General features: G+C 44.1%; 1 protein-coding gene across 3 annotated transcripts in view; it reads right to left on the reverse strand.

Annotated features, from left to right (window-relative positions):
* Positions 1 to 23,700, reverse strand: part of ORC1 (origin recognition complex subunit 1) — a 39,727-nt gene that overhangs the window by 5,864 nt on the left and 10,163 nt on the right. The window contains exons 6-15 of one of the 3 annotated variants that reach the window (XM_075067611.1): positions 21,694 to 21,979; positions 20,164 to 20,274; positions 19,947 to 20,051; positions 11,579 to 11,780; positions 10,119 to 10,225; positions 8,841 to 8,942; positions 8,080 to 8,251; positions 5,380 to 5,487; positions 3,176 to 3,325; positions 1,045 to 1,164 (exon numbers count right to left, since the gene is read on the reverse strand). In XM_075067611.1, coding sequence (XP_074923712.1) covers positions 1,045 to 1,164; positions 3,176 to 3,325; positions 5,380 to 5,487; positions 8,080 to 8,251; positions 8,841 to 8,942; positions 10,119 to 10,225; positions 11,579 to 11,780; positions 19,947 to 20,051; positions 20,164 to 20,274; positions 21,694 to 21,979 — 1,463 coding nt within the window. Of the gene's footprint in view, positions 1 to 1,044; positions 1,165 to 3,175; positions 3,326 to 5,379; positions 5,488 to 8,079; positions 8,252 to 8,840; positions 8,943 to 10,118; positions 10,268 to 11,578; positions 11,781 to 19,946; positions 20,052 to 20,163; positions 20,275 to 21,693; positions 21,980 to 23,700 lie in introns of all 3 variants that reach the window. The other 2 variants (XM_032768419.2, XM_032768420.2) reach the window with 2 other exon arrangements.

The following is a 23,700-nucleotide window of genomic DNA, read 5'->3' on the forward strand; positions in this document are numbered from 1 at the left end:
CAAATTCCCGCCCCTGACTTTAAACAATCCAGTTCTCTGATTGGTCCCCTGGTCAGGTGTTTGGTTACCCTTTCCAGGTAAAAGAAACTTAACCCTTACCTTACCTATCTAGTTATGACAACTCACTAATCTGCAAAATTAACATTATTCATTTTACCAAAATCCAAGCTAGTTGATAATTTTTTTTTTTAATTTCGACAATTATTTGTGAGAATATTTCATAGGATACTAATATGTGCTCTACAGTGTGTTTTGCAATAGCAATGAAGTCAGAAAAAGGCACTCACTATTACACACTATTATTAAATCCATGTCAAAAAGTAAATTATGGTTGCGGGTTTTTTAAAGAGAATTATTGGTTTGCAATTAAAAGTGAGAATTAGTGAGCTAACGTGCATCTCAAAGAAGGTTGTAATGATCAATATTAACAACATACAATAGCAGAGACATTTTAAACTATTTATAGATCTTAATTTGGAGTGTTATTGACTTCAACGCATTTATACAATTTTGTACACTAAATTAAATATCAGTCAGTTAATTGGCCCCTATTACAAGGAGTGTATCAGTCTACAAGCACAACAGGTTCCAAATAAGATAGAGAGAATGGTGAGGAGTACTTTGCAGCCTGAACATCATCTCATTGAAGAAGATGGATCTGGATATTTCCATCAAGATTATCAGACTAATTTTTGCAAGGCCACACAGTAGTTCACATTATGTCAAATACTGGGAAAAGATAACATCTCATCACTTTGTATTATCAGGATCCTACTGCAATGCTCCTAGTCTTCATTACTATGTGACAGTACTGAACCAAGGGGGAACAGGCAAGCAGATTGCTCTAGCACACCTTACAGCACTGCTCTGCACACCACTCTGTTGAGGACACAGTGCCAGCAACCTCCTCCACCCCCTGGCATGAAATGTCCAGCCATGTGGATGGGTCTGCTCTCCATTACTGGCTACAGTCTATTATGCTCCAACACTAGCCCCCTCACTTAATGGTGCAACACAGATAACATAGTCTTGTACTATGTTTACCTTTCTGGAAACTAGCTGGATTGCATCCTCTTCAAATGCTTTTATGTGGTTCAGCCTGGATGAGATAATCTGCTGTAACTGTTTGTAGGTGTAGGGCTGGAAGGACATTCTGGTGAGACCCTACAGAGAACAAATGAGTAAGTAGTATTTTCTTGTTAACACACAGTATAGATTTATTGATGCTGTGTAATTTCACAGCAAGGAGGGCTTGTCTAAATCATTTCTTGACTCTTAAGGAAAAAAAAGTGTCCCCTCCTCATCAGTTAAAACTCGTAGGGTATATGATGTCTACACAGCAAAGAAAAACCTGAAGGCTAGCCCATGCCAGCTGACTCGGGCTTGTGGGGCTTGGACTGTGGGACTATTTCATTGCTGTGTAGACTTTGAGCTTAGGCTCTCATAGAGGGTCCTAGAGCTCAGGCTCCAGCCAGAGCCCCTAGTCTACACAGCAATGAAATAGCCCCACATCCCAAACCCTGCAATCCTGAGTTGGCAGGCATGGGCCAACCACAGGTTTTTATTTTCTGTGTAGACATACCCTTAGAGGCTGTTCTACATCCCCTTCACACACATTGGGGCCTGCCCACTAATGGCTTCCAAAATAGCTCACTGTCAATCTTCTCACAAGCATGGCTTGCTACGGATAACTTTTTCAACTTCTGCGATGGGGGCAGTCTCTCCATTCATCCCCCAAGACCAGTTCAAAACTTTCATCATTGCTGCACCATACATGCAAAAGAAGGTGGTGCACCCATGCAAGTGAAAACCAGTGAAACTCTCCAGGGGAGAGACAGCACGGCCTGCCCCCACCACAATGGACCTGAGGAGAAGGAGCACCTACTTTCAAAATGCAAGTTTCCAGCACAGAACCTAGGGGCCATCAGGCTGCCCCAGTAAAGGAAGCTTTTAAATGTCACCCATTTATCTCAGAATCACTCAAGGAGAGGCTTTACTAGGGTGACCAGATGTCCTGATTTTATAGGGACAGTCCTGATTTTTGGGTCATTTTCTTATATAGGCTCCTATTACCCCCCACCCCGTCCCGATTTTTCACACTTGCTGTCTGGTCACCTTAGGATCTACTCTATGTAAAAATAGCCCTTTCTCACTTAGCAGATATACCTGTGTGTGTACATAGACATGCAAAGTCTCAACTGCTGACTTTCATGACTAAAATACTCCTGTTATCACTGGACAGTTAGTAACTATTAGGAGTGAGATACTTCTGTTCTGGCTCAGGCATAAATGGAATTAACTAATTTCAACTGTAGGGCCAAATTGTGCCTTTGGTTGCACCTGTGCAACCTACTGCCTTCAATGTTCTACAAGATAATAGAATTTATAACTACTCAGAATCTTTATTTCTATTGATTATACATCAGCCAAAAAGTAATCAGTGGACTCTCAGATCCCAGGTTGAGTTTGCAGGCCAGGCATTTAAAAAAAATAAACTGAAATTGTAAACTGAGATCTGAAAGTCACCAAAGGAATCAATCTGCAACCCTGGTACCATTTTTCCAAGTGACTTTTCTGAGCAGCATTGAAAATATGGTTAGGAAAATATAATTTGTTACACACTGCCTTCCTCTGCAGCACGGGGAACAGGTCACTTGCTGGAGGATTCTCTGCAGCTTGAGGTCTTCAAACCACAATTTGAGGACTTCAGTAACTCAGACATAGGTTAGGGGTTTGTTATTGAAGTGGATGGATGAGATTCTGTGGCCTGCATTGTGCAGGAGGTCAGACTAGATGATCATAATGGTCCCTTCTGACCTTGAAGTCTATGAGTGTATGGATCAGACCGTGTCCAATATTCTGTCCCAAAGTATGCAACACCTTATACTTCAGAGAAAGGTAGTAAGTCATTGTACCATGATGTGATGGGGATGAGTAGCAAAGGAATTTTCTTGGACCCTGGGGCAATCAGTTTACCCAGTGAAGTATGACACATGATTATCCAAATCCTAATATGTATAATTGCAAATTGCAAATAATTCCCTAATTCATCCTGACAAGAAAGAATACAAAGGGCTCCCCTTCTTGATATAGCCTCTAGAAGCTTAAGAGCCAGCTATCTAATTAATCTCCCCATATCACCTCTCAGCATAGCAACAAAGCTGTCAGGACATACCAGCCTACTAGCTACTCTGTTCATCATGATCCTCTCCGGCAAATCCATGGTGTTAGCGATGGCCAAGATGATCAGCTTGGCTTGCTTTTGGGTTGGCCAGTCAAATAGATTGTACATCACATCCTGCTTTCGGGTCCACAGGAGGTCAAGCTGGACCCAGGAGAGAAAGGAGACAGATGTTAATTGGAGAGGAAAGATGGTCTTGTGGTTAAGACACTTGATAAAGACTCAGGAGAGACAGTTCAATATCTGGCTCTGCCACAGACTTCCTATATGATCTGGGTCATTTCACATATCTGTCTCATAAGAGCGGCCGTACTGGATCAGATCAATGCTCCATATAGCCCAGTATCTGTTCACTGACAGTGGGCACTGCCAGATGCTTCACAGAGAGCGAAGAGAACAGTGCAATTTATCAAGTGATCCATCCCCCGTTGTCTAGTTATAGCTTCTAACAGTTAGAGGTTTAGGAACACCCAGAGCATGCTGTTGCATTCCTGACCATCTTGACTAAAAGCAATTGATGGACCTATCCTCCATAATCTTATCTAATTCTTTTTTGAACCACTTATACTTTTGGCCTTTGACTGTGTGTTGTCTGAAGAAGTACTTCTTTATGTTTGCCTTAAACCTGCTGCCTATTAATTTCATCAGATGACCCCTGGTTTGTGTTATCTGAAGAGGTAAACAACACTTCCTTATTCACTTTCTCCACATCATTCAGAGGTCCACAAAATCACATTATATCCACCCTCAGCTGTCTCTTTTCCAAGCTGAACAGTCCCAGTCTTTTTAATCTCTCCTCATATGCTAGCTGCTCCATACCCCTAATTAATTTTGCTGCCTTCTCTTTACTTTTTCCAATTCTAATATATCTTTTTGAGATGGTGCAACTAGAACTGCAAGCAGAATTCAAGGTGGGAGCATATCATGGATTTATATAGTGGCATGATATTTCCTGTCTTATCTATCCATTTCCTAATGGTTCCTAACATTGTTAGATTTTTTGGACTACTGCTGCATATTGAGCAGATGTTTTCAGGTAACTATCTAGAATGATTTCAAGATCTCTTTCTTGAATGGTAATAGCTAGACCCCATCATTTTGTTGTGATTATGTTATCCTATGTACATTATTTTGCATTTATCAATATTGGATTTCATTTGCCATTTTGTTGCCCAGTTAACCCGGTTTTGAGGTCTCCCCTTGTAACTTCGCAGTCTGCTTTGGACACATCTTTCTTGAATAAATTTTGTATCATCTGCAAACTTTGCCACCTCACTGTTTACTCCTTTTTCCAGATCAATTATGATTATGTTGAACAGCACAGATCCCAGGGGTCCCCGTCATTTACCTCTCTCCCCTGTGAAAACTGACCATTTATTCCTACCCTTTGTTTCCTATCTTTAACCAGTTACTGATCCAATGAGAGGACAATCACTCATATTCACGGCTGCTTACTTTGCTTAGGAGCCTTTGGTGAGTGATCTTGTCTCATTTCATCATCTGTAACATGGAGATACTACTACTTCCATTCTTCCACCCTTTATCTGTCTCATCTATTTAGACTTTAAGCTCTCCAGGGAAGGGACTGTCTTTTACAAAGAACTTGTACATTGAATCCAGTCTCAGCTGGAATCTCTAGGTGCTGCTGTAATACTAATTCTACTATTAATAATAGGTTTATAAGACATGATGCTCGTGCATCTGAGTAAGGTCCTGGAATCCAGTGTGGTTTACTAGTTTGTCATTACTACACATAGGACGCATTTCCAGAAGGTGTGCAAACTAGGACACAGTATCCCCATAACATTACTGAATTTGTTCTCACAGTAAGAAGAAAAACACCCAGACAAGAGGCGGCCTCTAATGTAGCTGAATCCCAGTCTATTTCAAGGGTTTTAGAGGCTGTAACTAACTCCTCAAATTATACCTAGAAGTGAAGCAGAAGCCAACACAGAGCACAGTTATAATGTGCTCTAACTGGTCTAAACTACTATGGCTGCAGAAAGGCTCATTTTGTACATTCAGTTTCAGAGGACTGCCTAAAAGATTCATTTTGGTGCCTTAAATCTCCCCCCCATCTCCTAATTTTAAAACACGTACAGGCCATTTGATAATCCCCCTTGCATTCCCGTCTAGACCCCAAAATACCCACTCCCTGTGATATTAGGGTAAACGGGGCGTGGGACACTTTTCCTCACCTCATCCACTATCAGCACTGTGGTCTTCCTCTTTGGACCTGGTGTGCTGAATAGCTTTGCCAACAGCTCTGCAGCATGAGTTGCTGTCACCTTCTGACCTGTCAGTAGCTGAATGAGATTAAACAGTACACAAGATTAATCACTCTGTAGTCCAGTACCCAGGGGTCTAATTCTTAGTCTGTTTGACATCTGTCTACTGCACATCACCAAGTAGCTGAACACTACACACACAAGTTAACACAACAGAACTGGGCTCAGAAGCCCTCAAAAAGACAACTCGCTCTATCAAAAACTGCACATAAAGGAAAAGACGAGAAATCAGGAAAGACCTAGTTAAAAGGAAGGTCATAATGGTCACGGTGACTTGTTCAAATAGAGAGATCTTGCAACAAACCTTTGAAGACTGTCTTAGAAATATATAAGCAGACATACTTGAAGAGGGCTTCACAGAGACCTTGAAATAACAAAGCCCTGCTGCCAGCCCAAATCAGCTGCAAGAATAACTTATCTGACTCCAGCAATCTCAGGTCTATATTAAAGAATTTATGTATAGCCAAAAAGACCTTGGACTGAATAATTTACTCTTCTGTCTAATCTTTCTCCAAGGTTACTTCTGAATTGATCTATAAAGCAAGAGATAATAATGTCAACTACTGTCCATATTATAGCTTTTCCTCTGCAGCTGTTGAGGCTCATAGGAATCAGTGTGACCATTTCAGAATTACATCCATGCATACCAGTCAGATAGCCAATAAGTTCAGAGTCATGTGGGTACAGGAAAACCAGGTAAACATGATTGTTAGGAAGGGGCATATAAAGTACGTTCTTCTCCCTTCCACATTATAAGACAGGGCACTATGAATTCCATGACTGCAGAATTCACCACTTGGTGCAGAACCGTGCTCCAGAATATCAGCTTTCATTTTAAAAAAATTGTTTCTAGGACTGAGGATTGCAAAGGTAACCTCAAAAAAACAGAATGTAAATCGATGCATTATTTTCTTCCTCAATACGAAGACAGCCTGAAATAACAATTGAGAGGTGTGCACTCCCTTGGTTATCTGAATCAAGTCCCATGGACTCCATGATTCCACAGCTATGGAATTTTGCATTTTCCCAAGATGCCATGGAATTCAGTATTTTTGCCACAGAATTTGCCATTTTGCTACAGCATGAGGCCTGAAGTTCTGTTTTCTCACTCCCTGATCTCTGCCAAAACCTGCTGGTAGCTGCCTGTTGCTTTCCTCACAAGGGAGAGTCAAATGAATTACAGTGCTTGTTCCCGGCACTCTTCCATGGAGCCGTATAGCAGCAGGTCAGGGAACCAGAGCTGGACAAGCTCTCAGCCAGGGAAGTAGCTGGAACCAGAAGTGTATGTTGGCAGGCTGAGCTGCCTGGAGAGCAGTGCAGCAGTCAAGGCCCGGGGAACCAGAAAGATGAGCAGTTTAAGTTGGCTACACACTCCCTTTGTCTGGAACCCAAGGGAGAGGAAGGATGTTCTAAGCTGGGATGCCTGCATAACATTACAAATGGTGAGGCTGACAGAAACTAACCTTATGGAAAGCAGAGAAGATGCCCTATGGTCAAAACGAATCATTGTTGAAAATAATCCTTGACCAATTTTACATCAATGAGCATTTTCTACAGTGATCCATAGTTGTGTGTGTTTTTGTCAGAGTTGGGAGGATGGATATATGGCAAAAAAGTATCTTGGAACTGAGAGAGGCTTGCCATGGAACTTGGTTTCATTGTGCTGCAGAGCGGAGGGCCATGGCTACAGCAGCCACTTTTTGCACTCCTCTCACCACTACCTTACACCTGCACACTTCCCCCACAACAAATACCTTTCTTACATTAGCATAGAAACGTTTGTAGCTCAGCCAATACCACCAACCCCAGGGCAAATGCAATCTTGAACTTTAATTAGGAACAGGAATCTTGCAAGAGGAGGAACTGATGTTTCAGAAAACTAGTAATGGAACAAAGACCTTTCATTTCTAGGTCACTGGTTTGACAGCCTAGATTGACAGAGGCCATGACTTGTTACCGTTGATGGCTATTTAGTGGTCTAAGTCCAGTTCCTAGAAGACTGGTGTCCACACAATAAAATACTTTCCCTCTCAACTGGCAGCATTCGTGGCAACTTCAGGAGAGATACTAAGGATTAACTTGTCAGGGAGATTGAAAATACTGTATGATCCACAGAGGCAGTTCCTCTTTGCCACCATGGGTCAGCCCTGACAATCAGGTCTGTCACCCTTTAGGTAACTATTCTGTTGCTAGAGTGGCCTCTTGTATTGTCAGCTCAGCAACTTTCAGACGCACAGGCAAGCATGCACAAAGAATTATGGGGTGGCGAGGAAATCAGGAATCTACTTTGTAATTTTTTTTAAAGGAACTGATGTTATAAAACCTGATTTCCTTGGTGCTGCTGCCTTGGTGAAGTTCAATACATCAAAGTACTCATGGAACAATCTCTCCAGCCTTAATAGCAGGAATCTCCAAAATGAGATCACTTTACAAGTCTGTCCTAGGAGAAAAGCATGCTGTTCCTTGAGAGGACTGCTGGGATGTGTCAGTTAGAGTTATGGCTCACATAGGGCTGGGCATATATATATTCCTATGGATCTGAGAAAGAAAAAAGTGACAGGAGTTCAATTTCCCTTCATATAAGGGATGTGTCAGAGAGGCCTTGCTCACCTGTAATATTTGCACATAGGCCTGGTGAGGGTCAGTCAGCTTCATGCCATTGATTTCTATGAACTGGAAGGATGGTAGCTCATCATTTTCTGCTGCTTGTTGGAGACAACGAATTACTTCGTGAACAGTTACTGTTTTGCCTGTTCCAGGAACCCCAGAAATGTACATACACCTGAAACAGGAGAGGATCCATTCATGATCCCAGTGATCTGCACACAGGACTGAGAACTCCCAAATTCTAAACCCATCTTTGAAAATGACTCCTTTTTGTTGCCTTGGGCAAGTCCCTAAACTTCAGCTTTTCTATCTGCACATTGTGGATAACATTTCCCTGCCTAACAGCAAGGTCATAAAGATTATATGAGTTATAACTACTTCTATAGAACAGGCAAAAAAAATTATCTAGTCAATTTCAGATGTGCTGGGAAAGATCTGAGTCTTTAGTTGAAATCTGAGTAAGCAGAAGGACTGCACGAGAGTTTTTTTATCAAGTAGAGTCAAAAGCAAAAAGCTACTAGGATTATATGAATTTCAGCAAACTGGGAATAACTTGTTCAGAAAGATTAGATGCCACACTACTGCTGCTCTTCTGCCACAGACAAACATGATCTGGGTGGTTTACTGCCTCCTTTCCTTTCCCAAATTGCATTTCAGTGGAATAAAATTTCTCTCTATTTACTCAAACAGCCTGCTGAAGCGCTAATAGCTGCCTCTGACCAACCCCCGAACTGTATACAGAAGTAGGCCATGAGACAACTCACCCTCCTGTTCCATCAATAAGTTTGCTTTCTACAAAATTATAGATATCCTGGAACTCCTCTTCTCGGCAAGGCAAGGAACCTGGGATGGTGGAAACGTGCAGCCTTTGATTGAAACAAAAAAGAAAAAACACACTAGTCAAGATTTTAGAGTTTTCAAAGCTCCAACTTGCAGAAAGGCAAGTGGGAAGAATCCCCCTCTTCCTACACACACACAAATACATATAGATACTTTGAATCTGCCTTACACTGTAAGAGTGCCAAGAGTGCTTGGTTTATTTTTTTGTTTTAAAAAGAACCTTAAGTCTTATAGAAAGTGACCTTAACCTTGCCTTCACATATGTTCTCCCAAAACTTCCAGATACCACATGCTCTGATCTCTGCAAGCAAACAGCATAGATGTGCAAAAGTCAGGAAGATTCATCTACTACTTGCCCAGACAACATTACAAAAATCACAAAAAGGAAAGAATGAAGGAATAGAGGAACCTGATAACAGGAAGTATTGGGGGTGAGAGAGTCAAGTAAAGGGAAGGAGTTGAGAGAAAAATGCTTGTAGGATTGGCTGTGTCTATTTCAACAGAGCATGTAGAACTCAAACCAGTAACTAGTGTTTTTTTTCACTAATGGGAGCCAGTGTGCAAGTGCTCTGCAGAAGGTAGGAGAAACCCATTGATTCTCTAGCATCGTGCAGAGCAAAATAAATATTGCTACAATTTCTGTACCTCAGGGATCTTAGTAATTAATATTGTTGAGGAGCAAAAAGGAAAAATGTTGGAGGAAAATTTACATATCCAGAAACCTAAATTTAGGGTTAATCTACACTGGCAGCACTTTAATGTGCCTTGTGTGGTCGCGACGCAGTGCTGGGAGAGAGCTCTCCTAGCACTCTAAAAAAAACCACCTCAACGAGGGGCACAGCTCCCAGCACTGGGGCACTGTTTACGCTGGCACTTTACAGTGCTGCAACTTGCTGCGCTCAGGTGTTTTTTCACATCCCTGAGCGAGAAAGTTGCGGCACTATAAAATTGCCAGTGTAGACAAGCCCTTAGTATGCATAGACCAGTCTAAATGTTTTTAATCCTGAAGAGTATTCCTGCCCTTAGTCTCTGAACCGAGGATGCTTCTGCTATTGCCAGTTCTTGAGGAAACCCTTAGCTTGGAAATAGCATTTGTGCCTTTACCCCACATGAATAAAGCAAAGGTGGCATTTCCTTGGTGTTACTCCCTCTTCCTCATTTCTCTGTTGAAGAAACAGGATAATCCCTCTGCTACACTTTACCTTAATCGGGCCTCTTCTAGCACACTGGCTGGTTTCTCTGTTGCTTGGTTTCGAATGGGAATTCTGGGAGTAGCATTTTGGGGCGTCCTGGGGGTTCTTGGCTCAGGCTGCAGAGAAAAGTCAAAATCCTCAAACCCCAGAAGTAGGTTCTGCATAGTATTAGATGTATTTATATTAGAGACAATCTTCTGTCTACATTTGCAAAAGATCTTTTAGTATAAACAATCATTTGAGGATTTCAGGGTGTGAAAGCAAGGCAAGAGCTAGACTTTATTAAGGATATTTAACAAAGATTTAGACATAACATTTAGGCTTTTTTTTTTTTTTTTTTTTTTTTAAAAAGGGGGATATTTGAAATCCTCAATAAAAAAAATCCCATGAAACTTTTAAGCATCTGATGAGTTTTTAAATTTAAACAATCCCCTTTCCGGTGCTGTAAAACCACAAGAACCACAGAGACTGAATAGGCAGCGACTCTCCTGTCTAATTTCAATGTCCAACTGAAAAACAAAGCAAACAAGCAGCACCTCAATTATTTGTATTACCATAGTGCCTAGAAGAACCAGTAACCAATCAGGACCCCACTGTTAGGCACTGTATAAACACAGAAGACCATCAATGGTAACATAAATAGATTTAAATAGTTTCAGTTTTAATAGTTTAAGGTGGGATTCTTCAACTATTTTGTACATCACTTTCTCAAAGAAAGATTCTTTCATGGACAACCTCCCTACTCAAGATTTTTCTATTCTATCTACCATCAGCCAGGGATCTGTGTTCTGATTCACAATTTGAGAAATACTGATTTCAGGCATTACTAACAAAGGACTTCATTTCTATTTTGTTTCAGGAAGCAGAGGCATAATCCATAAGATAATTTATAGATGTGCGTGTTATCCTATCTTTCACCTCCAGTCCAAAACAACATTTCCTCCCCTAAGGCTGGCCTCTTCTGATTTATAGTGGCACAACATACATAATTCAGCAGGTATCTTATTTCGCACATTGAGCCACCTTGCTCCAGATGCTTTAATCACCTTGGTATACATCGGGGTAGGCAACCTATGGCACAAGTGCTGAAGGCGGCACGCGAGCTGATTTTCAGTGGTGCTCACGCTGCTCAGGTACTGGCCACCAGTCCGGGGGGCTCTGCATTTTAATTTCATTTTAAATGAAGCTTCTTAAGCATTTTAAAAACCTTATTTACTTTACATACAACAATAGCTGTGTTATATATTAAAGACTTATAGAAAGAGACCTTCTAAAAACATTAAAATGTATGACTAGCACACGAAACCTTAAATTAGAGTGAATAAATGACGATTCAGCACACCACTTCTGAAAGGTTGCCAACCCCTGATATATATGCATGAAACACTCAGATGAAACAAATGGCTTAGTTAGAACTAACAAAACCCAGAGCAAATGTTTTTCAGGCCAATGGCCTCTAGAAATCTTACAGTTTTTCTGGGGGTCTTAGCACGGATGATATCAGAGGCTTTCCTCAAAGATTTTGGGGTGCTTAGTGTGATGCTTGATCTCATTTTCCTTTTGGGTGTACAGGGCATCATGCTCTCTTCTTCCTCACTGCTACTGGAATCAGAGCAGTCTGTGCTAGGCAGGTAGTCGTCTTCTTGATCCTGCTCAGATATGTTTAAAAAACTAAAAAGAAAAACAGACTGAGGATTTGGAAAAACCAAACAAGGAATATCTAATGACAGTTTAAAAACAGCAGCACAATATTTCAGTCACCTGGGAATAATTATTTGATAAGAGAAGGTTGAGTATTGTTTTGTTTCTCTAATGATCATGGTAATGAACAGGCAAAGATTTTATACCTGCCCTTGTAAATTTTCCATGGCCATTATGCTAGGCTGGTTTAAGAAAAGTCAGTTTACTGATCATCAGGGGTAAATATTGTATTATTAAGTCCTGCATACTGTATACTCATGCTTGTTGCTCTGGGGCTGCAGTTGAACTTCTTGCTATTACCACTTTTCTTCTAGATGCTCAAGAGTCAGTATTTAAAGACTTGTAATAGTTAACATCATCTGGGTTGTTTCTGTTGTCAGTGTCTGGGACAGAACTCTGTATACACTACAGACTAACTTGCTACTACTGGTCATAGGTACCAGAACAAGTGGGCAATAAACAGACTCAGTCCTGGCCCACAGAGAGCCTACTTCCGATTCATCAGACCCAGTGTTTGACAGCCTTCGAGGAGAAATCTATTCACTAGTGAAGGCATCCATTGGCTAATATTAATAGTGGTCGTCTGACTACCCCATATGGATGGCAGTTTTATAGTACTCGTTAATGTGAAGCACTTGCATCTGTGTTTTTTATTGCTCCTTTGAAGACGTATAAAGACAGCCTCCTTTCCCTTCTAGTTTATTTTTAACCTTAGAAAGACCATATTCACTCCAGATGCCTCAAGCAGAATTTTTACACCAACATGCAAGAAGTGACCTCACAAACCCCACATGGACAGTGTTCAAATATTATGGTGATGGGCTGCAATATAAAATCCTAAAATAGAACCAAATCTTTTTGTTTATTTGCAAGTTAAAACAGAAGATACAGTCCACACCATATTTATTTTATCTGTATATTAGAAGACAAACTGTAAAGAAAAATTAACTTTGTGCTCCTTCCGACTCCTCTTTTCTGATGTGTGAAGATGACCTTGTTGTTTTTTTTCCTATTGGTAATATCAGGAAAATCAGGTTCTTGCTCCTATCAGGACAGCTAATAAGGCCAGTCTGCACTATAGCACTTTAAAATTATTTTGTAACCAGTTAATGGCACCATCAACTGTTCACACAGCAGAGGTCTTGCTATCGCAATTGCATACATCCAAACCTACTATGCTGTCTAACCCTTAATTCACTGGATTCTGGGAAAATAGTGCATGATGGATGCACATACAAAGCAGCAGCATCTGCATACGGGGCAGGGTACTAGATTGTGGGAGAAGGAGGAGGAGGACTTGTCCAACTGGGTACACAGGCACAGAGAGTGCTGTTTGAACTGCAAAAAAAATTAAAAAAGCATGCAGAACTGGTAGTGCTCTGGGGGTGAACACTGTTAGTCCTCAGTTACTAACTGAGATTTTTTTATATAAAAAGTGAACATAAACCTATTTAGAGACCACTGGCCTGGTAAAAGATGGTTACTCACCTTTGTAACTGTTGTTCTTCAAGATGTGTTGCTCATATCCATTCCAATTAGGTGTGTGCGTGCCGCATGCACGTTCGTCGGAAGATTTTTACCCTAGCAACAATCGGTGGGTTGGCTGGGCGCCCCCTGGAGTGGCGCCGCCATGGCGCCGGATATATACCCCTGCCGACCCAACCGCCCCTCAGTTCCTTCTTGCTGGCTACTCCGACACTGGGGAAGGAGGGCAGGTTTGGAATGGATATGAGCAACACATCTCGAAGAACAACAGTTACAAAGGTGAGTAACCGTCTTTTCTTCTTCGAATGATTGCTCATATCCATTCCAATTAGGTGATTCCCAAGCCTTACCTAGGCAGTGGGGTTGGAGTGAGATGTGGCAGAATGCAAAATTGCTGAGCCAAAGGCTGTATCATCTCTAGACTGTTGAATCAGAGCATAATGCAAAGCAAAGGTGTGGACCGAGGACCAGGTAGCTGCGCAACATATTTCCTGGATTGGTACATGAGCCAGGAAGGCAGCAGATGAAGCCTGAGCCTTGGTAGAATGTGCGACGAGATGGCTCGAGGGAACATGAGCCAAGCCGTAACGAGTGCAGATGCACGCCGTCACCCAAGAGGAGATCCTTTGGGAGGAGACAGGTAGGCTCTTCATTCGGTCTGCCACAGCAACGAAGAGTTGGGGCGATTTACGAAAGGGCTTTGTCTGTTCGATATAAGATGTGAAAGCCCTACGGACATCTAGGGAGTGAAACTGTTGCTCCCATCGTGATGAGTGTGGCTTCGGGAAGAAGACCGGAAGGAAGATGTCCTGATTGATATGGAAGGCCGATATCACTTTAGGGAGGAACGCTGGGTATGGTCGCAACAGCACCTTGTCCTTGTGAAAGATAGTCTACGGTGGGTCCACCATGAGCGCCCGAAGCTCGGAGACTCGTTTGGCCGATGTAATGGCTATGAGGAAAACCGTCTTCCAGGACAGGTATAGCAGCAAGCAAGTTGCTAACAGCTCGAATGGTGGAGACATAAGTCTGGTTAAGACCAGGGTGAGGTCTCAGGTAGGGGCAGGGCGGCGTACTTGGGGGTATAGGCGCTCCAAGCCCTTGAGGAACCTGGAAACCATAGGGTGTAAAAACATGGAGCGGCCACTCTCCCCTGTGGGTGGAAGGTAGAAATGGCCGCCAAGTGCACCCTCAATGATGATACTGCTAGGCCCTGCTGTTTGAGAGACCAGAGGTAGTCCAGGATGGTGGGGATCGAGACCTTGGTGGGAGTAACATTTTGCATTTCGCACCAGCAGGAGAAACGCTTCCACTTGGCCAGATATGTAGACCGAGTGGAAGGTTTTCTGCTACCCAGGAGTACTTGTTGCACTGGGGCAGAGCAACGTAACTCTGATTGGGTTAACCATGCAGGAGCCATGCCGTGAGGTGAAGGGACTGCAGGTCTGGGTGGTGAAGTCTGCTGTGGTCTTGAGTTATGAGGTCTGGATGAGGGGGCAGGGTGATTCGGTTGGCTATCGAGAGGTCGAGCAACATGGTATACCACATGGTGTACCAGTGCTGCCTGGGCCACGCAGGGGTGATCATGATCAGGCGAGCTCTGTCCCTGCGGAGCTTTAGTAGGACCTTGTGAACCAACGGGAATGGTGGAAAGGCATAAAGTAGTTGGCTCTTCCACAGAATCAGGAAGGCGCCTGAAATCGAACCTGGGGAGAGACCTTGGAAGGAGCAGTACCTCTGGCATTTCCTGTTCTCGCGAAGAGGTCTATGTGGGGAAGAGGTCTATGTGGGGAAATCCCCACTTCCGGAAGACAGAATGTATAATGTCCGGACGAATCGACCACTCGTGAGACAGGAAGGATCTGCTGAGTTGATCTGCCAGAGTGTTCCACACTCCTGGGAGAAAGGACGCTACCAAGTCTATTGAGTGGGCTATGCAAAAGTCCCATAGTTGGATCGCCTCCCGACAAAGGGGGGAGGATCGTGTCCATCCCTGCTTGTTTATGTAGTACATGGCCACTGTGTTGTCTGTAAACACAGACACAACGGTCCTGTAGATGTTGCTGGAACGCCTGGCACGCCAGGCGGACTACTCTTAGTTCTCGGACATTTATGTGCAACGCCAGCTCCTGAGATGACCAAAGGCCTTGAGTGCGAAGATGTCCAAGGTGAGCACCCCAGCCGAGAGATGACGCGTCCGTCATCAGGGACATGGAGGGCTGTGGCGGATGGAACGGCAGTCCTGCACACACCAGGGAGGGCGTCAGCCACCGGTCGAGGGAGCCTAGGATGCTCCGGGGAATGGTGACTACCATGTCTATGCCTGGGCGGTAAACCGAGGCAAGCCAAGTTTGAAGGGGATACAGACGTAGTCTGGCGTGCTTGGTCATGAACCTGCAGGCAGCCATGTGACCAAGGAGGCGGAGACAAGTGCGAGCTGAGGTTGTTGGGAAGTTTTGAAGGCTTTGTATAATTGATACTATTGCCTGAAATCGGGGTCATAGTAAACTGGCCCTTGCGAGATTGGAGTCCAGGATGGCCCCAATGAACTCTATTCTTTGTGTGGGCACTAGAGTAGATTTCTCTAGGTTGATCATCAGGCCTAGTCGCATGAAGAAGTCCTTGACGACGCCCACATGACTGGTGATTTGGGCCTTGGAGGTCCCCCGAATGAGCCAATCGTCGAGGTATGGGAAGACATGTATTCGATGACGACGGAGGGAGGCAGCGACTACAGCCATGCATTTCGTGAATACCCGAGGGGCTGCAGAGAGGCCAAACGGAAGGACCGTAAACTGAAAATGCTGATGGTTGACCACAAACCGGAGGTACCGTCTGTGTGGAGGGTAAACGCCAATGTGGAAATATGCGTCCTTCATGTCGAGGGCGGCATACCAGTCTCTGGGATCCAAGGATGGGATGATGGTCCACAGGGATACCATGCAGAACTTCAACTTTTTCATGAACTTGTTCAGTCCTCACAGGTCTAGGATAGGCCTGAGGCCTCCTAATCTCCAAGGCGAAAGGAAATATCGGGAATAGAACCCCTTGCCCCTTAAGTCCTTCGGTACCTCCTCTATAGCTCCCATGGCAAGGAGTGTCCGTACCTCTTGCAAGAGGAATTGCTCGTGAGAGGGGTCCCTGAAGAGGGACGAGGAAGGGGGTTGGGAGGGAGGGAGTGAAATAAACTGGAGGTGGTATCCGAATTCTACCGTGCGTAGGACCCAACGATCTGAGGTTAATTGGGTCCACGCAGGGGGGAAAGGCGGTTGTAAAACTGAAAAGGATCCTGGGAGACAATTGGTACACCGCCCTCGGGCGCACCTTCAAAAGTTCGGTTTGGATCCCGTCGTTGGCTTGGAAGGACTGTTATTCTGACCCCCTTGAGATCCAGACTGTCGTCTGTGGTTGCCTCGACCTCGCCTTCTACCAAAGTCCTATCTTGGTCTAGGTGGTGGGTAAGGGCGTTGAGGTTGGGTGCGGAAGGATCTTCGTTGAGTCTGCGGTGTATGCATCCCGAGCGAACGCATAATCACCCAATTATCTTTCAGACATTGTAGCCTAGGGTCCGTCTTCTCAGAGAATAGACCCTGGCCATCGAATGGCAAGTCTTGGATAGTGTGCTGAAGTTCAGGTGGCAGGCCTGACACCTGAAGCCATGATATACGCCTCATGGCGATTCCAGAGGCCACAGTTCTGGCTGCCGAATCAGCAGCATCCAGCGAGGCCTGAAGAGAAGTTCTCGCCACCTTCTTTCCTTCCTCCAATAGTGCCGTAAATTCTTGGCGAGAGTATTGCGGGACCAGCTCTGTGAATTTCCCTACCGCCTCCCAGGTGTTGTAATTATATCTGCAAAGCAGAGCTTGCTGGTTCACCACTCTGAGTTGGAGGCCCCCGGTGGAGTAGATTTTACGGCCCAACAAAACCATGCGCCTAGCCTCCTTAGATTTTGGGGCAGGGGCTTGCTGGCCATGGCGTTCCCGTTCATTTACGGACTGTACGACCAGTGAGCAGGGTGCACGTATAAGTACTCATACCCCTTAGAGGGCACCATGTACTTCCGCTCCACTCCTCTGGCCGTGAGTGGAATAGATGCCAGCGATTGCCAGATGGTATCTGCCTTAGCTTAAATTGATCGAATGAACGGTAAGGCCACTCGAGTTGGTGCATCCACCAACAATATATCTACCACGGGGTCCTCAACCTCCGGAACCTCCTCCACCTGCAGATTTATATTCAGGGCGACGTGCCTCAGGAGGTCCTGGCGTGCCCTGAGGTCAATTGGAGGCGGGCCCGATGAGGATGTTCCCACTACCGCTTCATCTGGGGAAGAGGGAGATGAAAGGCCCGGGATAAGTAGGTCCTGTATGGTCTCCTGGTCATGGGGGACGTCAGGGACCGGTGGGACCTGAGGATCCGGTGCGTGGATGGAAGCTTCCTCCGTACCCACAGGAGAGGGGCGGCTGACAGTGGCCTCTGGCACCCGGTGTTCCGATGGAACAGATCGTGATGTAACTGCGGGTCCACCTTGGGCTTGGTGATATGCCCAAGGTGTGCAGAAGGACCACTGATGAGGTCCCTGGTCTGGATTGTGGGTCTCTTGGAAGACTTGGCTGTGTGTATCCAAATCACGGTCGTGTGCGTAGGAGGCACTGTCCGCGTGTGATGATACTGATGTATGGCGAGACGGCCACGGAGGAGCTGAAACCACTTGGGAAGGTCTCTGCGTCTGGTTGATCCATCTCCACGCAGCACCAGAGAACGGTACTGGGCGCCGTACCAGTACCGGGAATGAGACCGGGACCTGCGACCAGAATGGTGCCGGGAGGTCGACTGGGACCTCGAAGCTCTACGTCAAGAGCAGCTGCGAGAGGTGCGGTGCCATGAATGGTGCCGGGAGCTGGATTGGTGCCGAAAGTATTGGGTCAGCGAGCAAGATCTCAAACAGTGCCGCGAGTACGACCGGTATGGAGATGGAGAGCGGTACCGGGACTGCGAGCGGCGTTGGGACCAGGATCGGTGACAGGACCGAGAATGCCGGCGAGACCTCGATCATGACGGGTGCCTTTCAGCGGTGCCGACCGAGGATGGTCTCAGCAGGGCAGGCTTGCTACTGATTGGATAACCCGCACCGGCGGTGCCAGGGGTTGAGGCAGCGCAGGCTCTGTCAGGGCAATCAGCTCCCTTGCCGTAGAGAATGTCTCCGGCGTAGAGGGAACAATAAGCTCAACCACGGCGCGTGCCGGGGAGTGGTCAGGCACCAGACTCGACGGCTCTTGCGAGGCCGGAATCAACGGTGCTGAAGTTGTCGGTGCCACAGCAGTTGTCGGTGCCGGGTGGTCCGACTTAGGCGGGTGCTCCGACTGCAACGTAGGCACGGGAATCGCAGGAGTCTTGTGCCTCTTAACTCGCGGGGAGAGAGAGCGGTGCTGGGCAGGCTTCTGGGCCGGTGACGGTTGGTGCCGAGGGGCCTTCGCGGTGCCGGTGCGCTCCGGTGCTGAAGATGCACTTCTCCCCGGTGCGGACTGTCTGGCGCTCGGTGCCGAGGGTGGAGGAGTAAGGGCCGCCTCCATCAGGAGCTGTTTGAGACGAAAGTCCCGCTCCTTTTTCATCCGCGGCTTGAAGGCTTTGCAGATGCGGCACTTGTCTGCGAGGTGGGATTCCCCCAGGCACTTAAGGCAGGGGTCGTGAGGACCTCCTGTCAGCATCAGCTTGCGACAAGCCGAGCACAGTTTGAAACCCAGTGAACCGGGCATGGGCCCCAGCACTGGGTGAGGGGAAAGGGCTAATCCGCAACCCCTCTTAACTATATACAATAACTACGTTAAAGAACTAATGAAACTAAGGAGAAACATAGAAAATTGAACTATATACACAATAACGATGAAAGAACTACGAGTAGCTAGGGAGGTGGAGATCAGCTAAGCCGCGCTCCACTGTTCCAATGACCGACACAGGCGGTAAGAAGGAACTGAGGGGCGGTTGGGTCGGCAGGGGTATATATCTGGCGCCATGGCAGCGCCACTCCAGGGGGCGCCCAGCTGACCTACCGAGTGTTGCTAGGGTAAAAATCTTCCGACGAACATGCACGCAGTGCGCGCACACCTAATTGGAATGGATATGAGCAATCACTCGAAGAAGAACTACCAGGTTACAAACTAAACTAAAAGTTGCACCATAGATAGGACTCAAGACCCCTCTCCCACTCAGATGAGAACTAGAAAAACTGTCACTCAGGCTTCAGTCATTGGTGATGTTACCATTTCACCTCACCTCTCCAAGAATCCACCAGCAAGAAGAGTGGACACATCAAATCCCAATTATCAAGTAAAACAAGATGCAGAAAGCATTTTGGGGAAAAAACAACAAGTCTGTCTTAATACATCACAGAACAACAGTAATGGGTACAAACAATTTTTCTACCTTTCACTTTACTTTAATTAAAGGATGAAAGTATTTGCTTTAATTTGCAAATACAGTAGAAGAATTTTGGATTGTTTTCTTGCAAACAATTTGCCTAGCAATCACACAAAGTATTTCCTTGCATGAATGAGATTCACATGACTTGCATTTCAACATTAGACTCGGTGAATGCCCAGGGCTGCAAGCCACCAATGATAATCTGACTAAGACACAATAGAGAAAACTTACTGGAGTTGCTCTGCAATGCGAGCAGTAGTCCTCTGCACACATTTCCTGTGAGAACGTGGGATCACCACTGGACTCCTGGTCATCAGCTCTTGCTCTTCAGCTAAACTAGAGAAAGAACAAGGCTATTTGTATCTAGTCTATGTCAAGTGACCCAAAAATCACTCTTGGAATAAGTGAACATAAGACATGTGAACATCATTTGAATATCAGGATTTACTTTGTGTCGCTTTTAGAATTGCTTTTAGAAGTAGCTGCTTGTTTGGTTGTTTTTCTGGATTCTCTGGCTCTCTCCTCAGTTTCCTCCTCTTCATTTGTACCATTCAAATGCCTGATGAAAAAAGGGACATCTACCTATAGCATTGCAAATACAACTTGCCCATTAGATGATGGGCCATATTGAGGTGAATCGCTTGCTTTAATTCATTGCAGATACCTCTTTATTCTTTTCGATTTCTTAATTCCACTACATTGCAGATTCTGAATGTACAACACTGCAAACATTTAACAGCACACTAACGCTGTGTGACCAAGAGACTTTAGATCACAGTTCCATCAAATGTTTGTTCCATATTAACACTTCTTTAAAGAGGACATATAAAGAAAAATGTGTCCCTTTTTTATGATGTACAATATAAAGGCCTGAATTTTTTCCTGCTTGTGATTTTTAGTGATTATGCTGATAGAAAATATACTGAGCAAATTTAATTAAGATTTTTGTGTGGCAATTTCCTTTTTTTTTTTTTTTTTTTTTAATTTGCCACAAACATGAATAGATTAGCACATAAAGTCTGGAGAAGGACTCATATAACAAATTTTATGAGGCCCAATATAGCTTGGCTACCTTTGAGCAGATCTATATACATGTGTAGCTTACACACATGGGGTGATACTAGAGCTGTGTGGTGTATATGCATTAAGTGAAGGGAAATTGATGAGGAGAGGAAGAGGCTTTTGTCTCTGATGACAGTGTATAAACTTGTAAAGGTCAACATGACTAGACCACCTCCCCTTTCTGCATTCCCATCATATCTGCCCTGGACCCTGACATTTCTCACTCTAACATCTTGACCTGTGTAACCCGCAATCCCATTTTCCAAACCCCTTACATTCCTCCCCCTCCATGTACCCTTTGCTTTGGAAGCTCCTCCATAACCCAGGTCCATGGAATCTCTTGTAATTATTAAAGCTTTTTTACGTCCGTAGCAGGCAAAGCATTTGAGCATATTTTGGGATTTCACAGACTTTGTCAGTACTCTCCTATGATCAGAAAATTGTTCAAAGTTGGATTTTTTTTAAATAAAAATTGAGTAGGAGGGCAGGGAATAATGAGAGCAAAATAAAATATGGTAGAGCTTTCCCCACTACTCCAAGGAGATAGAGGAAATAGCAACCGATTTTGAAAAGAAAATAAAAGCTAAAAAGTCTTCACAAAATCCCAGTATTAAAAGTGTTATGTTGAAAATAAGTATTTTTGGAAGTGCACTGAATACTGAGTTACCACCACTCATATCCAATATTTCGTCTCTCGCTGTGTGCTTTTTTGCATTCCCCCAATTTGCTGTAAAAGAAAGTGAAGTGAACATCTACTATTAACCAGTGACATCTTTGCAGGAAGCACCTACTCTTTCCTGCAGGATCTTTGATACTATCTTGCTTCAAGAGAATGATTCATTTAAAAAAAGGGGAAACAAGATACAAAGAAGAGGGGCGCCAGTCAAAGATACATTAGAACAATGCTGCCACTTACCATGTGTCATCGTCTTTTCCATCAAGATTCTTGGTTTTCAGGCGGGAATCTTGGCCCCTTCTGTAGGGAGCTATCCTTATTGTTTCAGCTAGCTTAGACCAGTCTTCCCTGATAGTCAGTGGTGAGTCTGACTCACCACTGGTGCGAGATATTTTTGGAGGTGAGCCCAAAATCTTAGTGAATGTCACCTTTCTCTTGGTAGCTGATGGTTCCAAAGCATCACAGTCATCACCCAAGAGTTCTAAGACATCGCATTCTGTGAGTTTGTTTCTAGATTTCGAAGGACCTAAAAACCAAACAAAATGATAAAAGGTCATCAAGTTTTAAAATGACTGATTTGGTTAACTCTTAGCTACCAAGCCACTCGTGGCATATAATCTAACTCCTGTTTAGGGTTACATGATGGAGGATGAATAATTGAACTATTTAATTGGAAAAATGTTTCCTTTATGAGATGGAACACAGATTTAGGGTCTGAATTTTCAAGCCCCAAATTCCCCCTTGCTTATCTTAGCACCAGTTTGCATGTGAACATCTAGATGTATGTGTATTCTTGATTGCACACATACATAGCTAAACAGTCTCTTATCTAGTCAGGCCATAATGCAAAGTAGCCACCTAAATGTATGCTTAACCAGTAGACTGGAATAATCTGGCCCTTGGTGTCTACTGAAGTACCTACTCTACTCTTCTCTTCATAACAGAAGAGACATCAGAGCAGGGACACTACCAACAATGTGTATGTACTGTTTGATCCATTGCCCCACACTCCCACTTGACAGGTGATGTACATATTTTACAATCATCAACATAGCAGCAGCATTGCATGATTTACAGCAACCTCAAACCAGTACCTTTGAAATTAAAAGGGATCTCTCTCTTAGTACTCCTACAGACAGTTTATCATCCCCTTTAAATAATGGCCCTAATTTACAAAGGTCATTAAAACAAAAACACTATACTTACCAGACAAAGTAATTTTCTCTGCACTTCTTTTTGTTTTGCAACTTCTGTATTAAAAAGCAACTAGAGCTTTATAATTCCATCCAAGCCTACATAAATTCCTGAGCCAAAGCATTCTTTTGCTCTTGAAAAGTGACATGAAAATTGCACCTTCTTAGTTAGCAGATTTGCTGCCCCACACATGAACTGAGACATCCTATCTGCTACAGTAATTAAAATATGTTTTTAATGCTGCTTATTTGTTATCCATGCATAGCCAACGCAGCTGAGAGAGGAGCGAGCTGAATTTAATTCCTTCCTGTGCAAACAAAACTGCTTATAAAAGTTTATTAAAGTTATAAAACTGTTTACAAAGATTCCAATTATTTGAACTTCTGCAAATGTATGGAAAACTCCAGAGAATGCACAAGGACATTACTAAGGACAGAAGCTGGCATACAGAACTTTTATCATTGGTAATGATATAAGAGAAGGAAAGAACCCAGTTTGACTCAGATCCCAGACTGAGTTTCCAGGACTGCCAGTTGGAAATAAGTTTTGCTTGTAAACTGAGCACATTTGATGTAGAATCATTGAGACACAAACATAGAATCCCACAATGGACCACCACACTAACTTCAGCACTGGCTAATCCTTCTCCACTTAAGAGAAATTTTTGCTAATACTTCCTAACTGAGCAGCAGTCACTGAAATTTATTATTAAATGGACTCCCCAGGTGACATCCCATTAAAGCACATGGCTCAAATTGGGCTTGGCAAACCAGTACTTTTCTATCACACATGCATTCTGTGCTGCAATACATCATCTTTTATTTAAAACACAGATTACATCTCTAGCCCCTATTGTTGCAAATTTAACTATTACTACATGAATGGAATGCAATGGCTGAGCCTTTGGACTACCTGAAGTAGCACCAACATGCAAGATAAATAAAGATTGCACCTCTGTGGGGCATTAATTCTGAAGCCTAAAGAGGCTAGTTTAAGTGTCAATGTTTACTATTTCACTGATCAAAGAAGAGGGACAATCATTCCAAAGATCTC

This window comes from Chelonoidis abingdonii, chromosome 7 (assembly GCF_003597395.2).
Source record: "Chelonoidis abingdonii isolate Lonesome George chromosome 7, CheloAbing_2.0, whole genome shotgun sequence".
Lineage (NCBI taxonomy): Eukaryota > Metazoa > Chordata > Testudines > Testudinidae > Chelonoidis > Chelonoidis abingdonii.